The 8,717-nt window shown below is 46.3% G+C and overlaps 1 protein-coding gene across 1 annotated transcript in view; it reads left to right on the forward strand.

The window, feature by feature from the left end:
- The window catches only part of SCPEP1 (serine carboxypeptidase 1), a 33,048-nt gene that overhangs the window by 16,071 nt on the left and 8,260 nt on the right, over window positions 1-8,717 (forward strand). Inside the window, exons 6-10 of the mRNA XM_017538829.2 lie at window positions 590-662; window positions 4,478-4,515; window positions 5,269-5,397; window positions 6,401-6,494; window positions 8,027-8,140. Coding sequence (XP_017394318.1) covers window positions 590-662; window positions 4,478-4,515; window positions 5,269-5,397; window positions 6,401-6,494; window positions 8,027-8,140 — 448 coding nt within the window. The remainder of the gene's footprint in view (window positions 1-589; window positions 663-4,477; window positions 4,516-5,268; window positions 5,398-6,400; window positions 6,495-8,026; window positions 8,141-8,717) is intronic.

The following is an 8,717-nucleotide window of genomic DNA, read 5'->3' on the forward strand; positions in this document are numbered from 1 at the left end:
CGGAGTTTCACTCTTGTTACCCAGGCTGGAGTGCAATGGCACGATTCTTGGCTCACTGCAACCTCCGCCTCCTGGGTTCAGGCAATTCTCCTGCCTCAACCTCCTCAGTAGCTGGGATTACAGGCACACGCCACCATGCCCAGCTAATGTTTTTTGTATTTTTAGTAGAGACGGGGTTTCACCATGTTGACCAGGAGGGTCTCGATCTCTTGACCTCGTGATCCACCCGCCTCGGCCGCCCAAAGTGCTGGGATTACAGGCTTGAGCCACCGCGCCCGGCCCGCCTCGGTAATTTTTATATTTTTTGTAGAGATGGGGTTTTGCCATGTTTCCCAGGCTAGCCTCGACCTGCTGGGGTCAAGCATTTCCTCTGACCTCAGCATCCTGAGTAGTTGGGACTATAAGACACATGCCACCATGCCCAACTAATTTTTAAATTTTTTGTAGCAATGGGGTCTCACTACATTGCCCAGGCTGGTCTTGAACTCCTGGGCTCAAGCAATCCTCCTGCCTCAGCTTTCCAAAGTGTTGGGAATACAGCAGGAGCCACCACACCTGGCCTGACGCTATTTTTTGTTTCCTCTTTCAGGCCATTCAGCAAGGGACCATCAAGTGCAACTTTGCTGGGGTTGCTTTGGGTGATTCCTGGATCTCCCCTGTTGGTACGTATGGCATTTTCAGGCATTTCTTCATTCCCCTTTTGCCCATCCTTTCCTGGGGCCTGGGGCTGTGTAGTCCAGATCAAAGAGCTAAGCAGCAGAATGTTCTGGGCCCTTAGAGGAAGTGTTTGCTGCATCCAAGAACTATAGGGACAGAGTACCTACCATGGACCACTCAGGGCTGAACTGAGTTTTCTTAATTTGATTCTCACAACAAAAGGATCAAATGTTATAATCGGAGGCATTCTGAAGACTCAGAGAGGTCATGAAATGTGCCCTCTGCCACACAGGATGAGTGGCCTGGTCAGGATTCAAATCCAGGTCTTTGTGGCTCTGTACAAAGGCAAATCTGTTTTGTCATCCTGCCCCCCTACTTCCCTGATGCTGACATAAGTGTTTGGGGCCCATCTGTTATGCATATTGATGGCAAGACAAGGTTATCATCTGGTCTTGCAACTCAGAGGTGTGCAGTTTCGTCACTGAGCACCCGTGTTGCCAGCATACGTAAGAGCTGTTTGTGTTGCAGACACCCAGGGTGTGACTTCAGACATCTGAGACAGTCATCCTGGTGGCATGCACTCTAACATAGGGTTTCTCAGCACATTTGACACTGTGGGTCATATAGTTCTTTTTGTGGGAGGCTGTCCTGTACACTGTAGGATATTATCAGTGGCATTCTTGGCCTGTACTCAAGAGATGCTAGTAGCACCACCCGTGTGACAACTAGAAATGTCTCCCTGGGGGACAAAACCATCCCTGATTGAGAACCATTTTTCTAACCTAACAAAGTGTGATTTTTCCCAGCAGAACAGAGGCTGCCTAGGGGCAAGTGAGGGAAATAAGCTGGAAAGGGACATGAAGGAACTATATCTTGGTTGCTGGGGGTGGTTACATGGGCATATGCATTTATCAAAGCTCTTCTAAAGGTACACTTGTGATTTGTGATTACGGCTCAGCATTTTTGTTTGTTTGTTTGTTTGTTTGAGACGGAGTTTTGCTCTTGTCTCCCAGGCTGGAGTGCAGTGGCGTGATCTCGGCTCACCGCAATCTCTGCCTCCTGAGTTCAGGTGATTCTCCTGCCTCAGCCTCCCAAGTAGCTGGGATTACAGGCATGCGCCACCATGCCTGGCTAATTTTTGTATTTTTAGTAGAGATGGGGTTTTACCACGTTGGTCAGGCTGGTCTTCACCTGACCTCAGACGATCCACCTGCCTCGGCCTCCCAAAGTGCTGGCATTATAAGCATGAGCCTCCGCACCCGGCCGGCTCAGTTTCTTAAAAATAATCATTTATAAAAGGTAATATTTCCCCCGAAAAAGTAGGGGTTTGCTTGTTACAGAGCCATGTTCCCAGTGGATTCAGTATATTCTGATACGACTTGGAATGGTTATTTCTGGCTGTCATGTTTGCCATCTGCAGGGTAGGTCTGACATAGAATAAAACTGAGTCAGCATGAAGAGGAGGGCTACTATTTGTTTATTTGTTTTTCCTTCCTGGATATATCTTGTAGGACATCATAAAACTGCAGAAGCCTAGATCAGAAGCATGATAGTACCTTGTCAGATACTGCTCTTTTGTTCATGTTGATGGCAAGACAAAGTCTCCATTAGGCCTTGCAACCCCGAGGTGTGCCGTTTCATAACTGAGCGTCCTTATTGGGAGCACAGATGAGTTTGTTTATGACTCAGAATGCTGGCCCTCTCACTTCCTCATGGGGTCTCCTCAGTTTCACAATAGCACTAAGTACTTTGCATGTGCTAATTTCATGTAATCCTGACAACAACTCCATGGGACAGATGCTATTGTTGTCCTAATTTTGTAAATGATGAAACTGAGACTCTGAGAGGTTAAGCAACTTTCTTAGAGTCACCCAGCTAAGTGGTAGAGCTGGGATTCAAATCCAGGCAGCAGGTACTGGAATCCAAGCAACCTAACCACCTTGTTACACTCTGTCTCCAAGATCAGTAAGTTTTGCTTCCTGGCTTTGCAAGTGTTATTCATCCTGTTTGGAATCTACCTTTTCCTCCTTGCCATGACCCACTTTACATTATGAGACTGTTTGTCTGGATTGTAATCCATCCTTCCCGATCCAGTTAAAGTATTGCCTCTCTATCCCAGAAGCATTGGTTTTTGAGGGAGAAGTATTGTTAATTTCCATGAACAATTGTTAATTGCTTGCTAGGTAGTAGATACCAGGCTAGGTGGTAGGTAAAATACACAGATACGCCCCTGGACTTCAAAAAGGTCTTGATCTGCTCTGTCACTGAGTGCATACGACCAGCTCAGTATGGTAACCACTTGCCACATGTGACTATATACATTCAATTATAATTTTTAAATACAATTTCAGTTTTTCAGTGGCAGTCTCCACACTTCATGTGCTCCATAGACACATGTGGCTATTGGCTAGCATTTTGGACTGCACAGATGTAGAACACTTCTGTCACTGCAGAAAGCTCTGTTGGACCATGCAGACCTGCTTCAAAGGTTGGTAAACAAGGGCCCATGGGTCAAGCCTGCCCTGCCGCCTGCTCTGGTAAATAAGTTTTTTATTGGAATGCAGCCATGCTTGTTCATTTACATACTGTCTATGGCTGTTTGGAGGCTGTAAGAACAGAGTTGAGTACTGGCAACCAAGGTAGGCTGGGCTACAGGGCCCAAATTATTTCCTATCTGTCCCTTTACAGGAAGTTTACCAATCTCTGGCCCAGATCAAGCAGGAAATGGGATGCATTGGAGAACTGCAACCAATCTTGTGTTTCAAGGACTGTGCCTTCAGCTAAGGCACGAGATTGAAGGTTAAGCCGGAGAGGCGATTAACAGCTAGGCCACGAAAGTCCTGGTGTGCCTGCATTTCTCAGAGTGTGCTCTGAAGAATACCAGTGCGGGCTGGGCGTGGCAGCTCACACCTGTAAACGCAGCACTTTGGGAGACCAAAGCAGGCAGATTGCTTGACCCAAAAAGTTCAAGACCAGACTGGGCAACATGGAGTTAGTTCCTGGAGAACTAAGATTATTTGAAACCTGCTTTGAGATACTTTGCCTTAAGGAGCCGTTGAATGCTTTTAAGCTAAGGAGAGACATCATCACATGTGTTTTGTAAGGCGAGGTCCTTGATTCTTTGTTGGCACGTCTTTCAATAGCACTTGTCTTAACCTAGTGATACAGTATTTAATAGTTGTGAGCTTGTCTAAACCAAGGTCAACTACTGTTTTCTTTGAGGACAGGCGTTATGTTATTTACATTTATATGTTCTCATGCTCTTTGCTGCCTCCAGATCCTTAGTAAATTCTCAGTACGTCTGTGGGATGGGAATGAGCCAGTTGGCAGTGCAGCCACTGTGTTGTTGCAAACTCATTAGTCATCTCCCTCATTTAGCTCCTTGGCAGAAGTTGGTATCTCTAAACTGGAGGAGCAAATAAGACGCAGAGCAGAAATGTGAGGGTGAGGAAATATTTTAAGCTGCCAGAAGGCCTAGAGGTCCACAGATAAGAGCTTCCACCTGCCTACCTACAGCCTGCCTGTGGGGATGCTGTCACTGGCAATGACTCACTTGCTGGGCCAGTTATCAGGCCACATTAATGTGCCATTAGTCTTAAGAGTCAGCAGAAAAGCCCCCACACCCTCATCCCACCTTCTAGCCATTGAGATGTCAGCCCGCCTCCTGCATGGGTACAGGTGAGTTGACGAACCTTCCAATCCATAGCCACCGGGTTTCTTGCTTCTCTCTCTTTCTTCTTTGGAGAAACGCCAGTTAGGTTTGTCTTTGGAAGGACAGAAGAGTGACATCCTTGATTTGTATATATGTGGTTTCCTTTAGATTCTGTGCTCTCCTGGGGACCTTACCTGTACAGCATGGTGAGTAGATGCACATCTGTGCCCTCTGGGTAAATGCCCAGCCGATCTCTTCTGGCTCTGACCCCAGGAAGAGAGATGCTGAATGAGTTTGCCTATGTGCTTGGCACAGCTTTTTAGGGACAAACTGAAAGAAAATCAGCACACATCACTTTTTTCCAGATATAGGAAACACATTTTTTCTTTTTTTTTTTTTTTGTGAGACGGAGTTTTGTTCTTGTGACCTAGGCTGGAGTGCAGTGGTGTGATCTTGGCTCACTGCAACCTCCACCTCCTAGGTTCAAGCGATTCCCCTGCCTCAGCCTCCCGAGTAGCTGGGATTACAGGCGCCTACCACAGCACCCAGCTAATTTTTTGTGTTTTTAGTAGAGACAGGGTTTTGCCATGTTGGGCAGGCTGGTCTCGAACTCCTGACCTCAGGTGATCCACCCACCTCAGCTGCCCAAAGTGCTGGAATTACAGGTGTAAGCCACTGCGCCCGGCTAAGAAACACGTTTTTTCAATTCCCTAAATTTTTATTACAAAAATTTTCAAATATGCAGGAATGTTGAAAGATCACTGTGAATACCTACTTAGATTCAGTTAACAATTTGCTGTGTTTCCTCCGATGGACATGTGCTTGTAACAATATGCTTTCCTATGTAAGCTCCCATTCTCCTTCTTTCTTCTCCTTCCCATACCCCTCCCTCACTGCAGCAATATCAGATTGATGTTCCCCAGTAAAGTGGGTCTTTTTGTTCTTGGTTTACATTCCAGTCTCTTCTTGAAGACAAAGGTCTGGCAGAGGTGTCTAAAATTGCAGAGCAAGTCCTGAATGCCATAAATAAGGAGCTCTACAGAGAGGCCACAGTGCTGTGGGGGAAAGCAGAAATGATCATCGAACAGGTAAAAAGGGGACACACTCAGGGGCCAGCCTAGTTGGCTTTTTCTGGTGAGTACAGGGCCTGTGGTTAGTGTTGTCAAACTTGGGGTCTATCCTGAGCCTCCCCACGTATCTGCAAATGATTGCATGCTAGACAATAAATCTGTCGGGTCTGAGCAGTGATGTTGTGGCTCCTTACAGAGTCAGAATCTGCAAGACTGAAAGCCACCCAGGCCTGCAAGACTTTCTTGTCCTTCTTCACTAAATGTATGGATTCTATAAAAAAAAAAAAAAAAAAAAAAAAAAAAAAGATTGTTTTGCAGAGGTGAGTGTTTAGTTTGGAGACAACACATTCCCTTATTGGAGCCCTTGCCAAGCGACATTCTGACTCGAGAGAGCCAGAAGCAAAGGATGCACTGGCCAGGGGCTGGGAGTGTAGGACCCTCTGCAGCTCTGTTCTTTCTGTAAGTTAACAGAGATGCCCTTGGTTTTTTCCCTGCAGGGCCTGATCACTGCTCATATGAGCTGCTCACCACTCCTGGGAGAGTGGGCTGGGCTGACACAGCTGGTTTCTGAGCCTTCAGAGCTGCATTTCTTTCTTTCTTTTTTGAGACCAAGTCTGGCTCTGTCGCCCGGCTGTAGTGCAGTGGCCCAATCTCAGCTCACTGAAACCTCTGCCTCCCGGGTTCAAGTGATTCTCAAGTCTCAGCCTCCAGAGTAGGTGGGACTACAGGTGAGCACCACCACGCCTGGCTGATTTTTGTCTTTTTAGTTCAGAGGGGTTTCACCAAGTTGACCAGGCTGGTCTTGAACTCCTGGGCTCAAGTGATCCACCTGCCTCAGCCTCCGGAAGTGCTGGGAGGTGCTCACAAGTGTAAGCCACCACGCCCAGCCACAGCTGTATTACTTTCTGATCCAAGCAGATTTACAAAGTTAAAGCTGTCCTTAGATAAGAGCCATGTTTTTTCTGTTTGGCAGTTTTGATGATAGAAAAATGAAACAACCAAACAAACTTTTGTATTCCAGAACACAGATGGGGTGAACTTCTATAACATCTTAACTAAAAGCCCTCCCACACCTACAATGGAGTCGAGTCTAGAATTCACGCAGAGCCACCTAGGTGAGTGAACCTTGAAATTTTTAGACCCTGCCTCAGCCTCCATGCAAAAAGAAACCTGTTTATTAAAAAAACCTTTATTAACATATAATTTGCATACCATAAAATTAACTCATTGTAAGTGGTTTTCAGGATATTCCCAGAGTTGTGCAGTCACTGTCACAATCCAATTTCAGAACATTTTCGTCACCCCAAAGAGATCCCGCGTGTCTGCTTGCAGTCGGTTGTCCCTGGCAACCACTCATCTGCTTTCTGTCTCTTTTTTTTTTTTTTTTTTTTTTTGAAACGGAGTCTCACTCTGTCACCAGACTGGAGTGTGGTGGCACCATATCAGCTAACTGCCATCTCCGCCTCCCAGGTTCAAGTGATTCTCCTGCCGCAGGCTCCTGAGTAGCTGGGACTACAGGCGCATGCTACTACACCCAGTTAATTTTTGTATTTTTAGTAGAGATGAGGTTTCACCAGGTTGGCCAAGATGGTGTCAATCTTGACCTCATGATCCACCCTCCTCGGCTTCCCAAAGTGCTGGGATTACAGGTGTGAGCCACCCCTCTGTCCCTTTAGATTTGCCTTTTCTGAACATTTTATATGAATACAATCACACAATAGTTAGTCTTTTGCACTGGCTTCTGTCACGTAGCATGATGTTTTTGAAGTTTAGAAATCAGCTTCTGTACACCAAATTACAACATCAATTAAAGTCTGAATTTAGTCGTTTTTCAGCCAACTAAGAGGCATATAAAGACTGCAGGATACCCTAGGTTCCACGTCCCAGATGATTCTCTTTGGCCATTCTGGAGAATCCCAGTGACCCCCAAGTCTATAGAATGTACAGTCAGTACTATTATGTTGGTGCAAAGTAACTGTGGTTTTTGCCAGGTTTCAAGATTTATTAACTCACAACCAACTATGCATTATTTCCCTTCCCACCCAGCTCCCTAACAACTCCTTATTAGAGTGCTATTGAAGTTTCGAAGTTTTGCCATTACTTTTATTTATTTATTTTTTTTGAGATGGAGTCTTGCTCTGTCACCCAGGCTGGAGTGCAGTGACGCGATCTTGGCTCACTGCAACTTCCACCTCCCTAATTCAAGCAATTCCCCTGCCTCAGCCTCCTGAGTAGCTGGGACTACAGGTGCACACCACCACACCTGGCTAATTTTTTGTATTTTGGTAAAGACGTGCTTTCACTATGTTGGCCAGTATGGTCTTGATCTTCTGACCTCGTGATCCGCCCTCAGCCTCCCAAAGTGCTAGGATTACAGGTGTGAGCCACCGTGCCCTGCCTTGCTATTACTTTTAATGGCAAGAACCACATTTACTTTTGGACCAACCTAATAAAAAAGCCTCTCCACTTTCATTGTGTTTCTGACTTCCTTCCTCCCGCTGGGGGTGAATCAAGGTGATGCTTTTCCTTTTCCAGCTGAATCTGAAACCCTCCCTCTTGCTGTACAGCGTCCCCAGCAGCTTGGTAAAGGTGTCCTCTTGGTCTTATTTCCAGTCCTTTGACTCACCGTGTACCAGTTTGGTTTTAGTTCGTCTTTGTCAGCGCCACGTGAGACACCTACAACGAGATGCCTTAAGCCAGCTCATGAATGGCCCCATCAGAAAGAAGCTCAAAATCATTCCGGAGGATCAAACCTGGGGAGGTACTTATGTGACCTAATTAAGTGCTGTTTGTAGAGTTATGGGGAGAAAAGAGGTGCAAATTCAGAGACCTGAATTTGTAGGATGGGTTTTGCTGGTGGTGAGGATAGCTTATAGGTAAACAGTGTTACCATCCACATGTTGTAGGTGAGCAAATAGATACAGAAGACAGTGAATGACTTGGCAGGCCTGGATACAATAGTTCATGCCTATAATTCCACCACTGTGGGAGACTGAGTTGAGAGGATTGCTTGAGACCACAATTAAGCAACATGGCTGGGCATGGTGGCATGTGGCATGTAGTCCTAACTACTAGGGAGGCTGAGGAGGGAGGATTGCTTAAACCCAGGAGTTGGAGGCTACAGTGAGTTATGGTTGTGCTACTGCACTGCAGCCTGGGAAACAGAGTGAAACCCTGTCTCTTCAAAAGGGGAAAAAAAAGATTTATTAAAATTGCTTCAAGCCGGGCGCGGTGGCTCACGCCTGTAATCCCAGCACTTTGGGAGGCTGAGGCGGGTGGATCACGAGGTCAAGAGATTGAGACCATCCTGGTCAACATGGTGAAACCCTGTCTCTACT

This window comes from Cebus imitator, unplaced genomic scaffold (assembly GCF_001604975.1).
Source record: "Cebus imitator isolate Cc_AM_T3 unplaced genomic scaffold, Cebus_imitator-1.0 Scaffold115, whole genome shotgun sequence".
NCBI lineage: Eukaryota > Metazoa > Chordata > Mammalia > Primates > Cebidae > Cebus > Cebus imitator.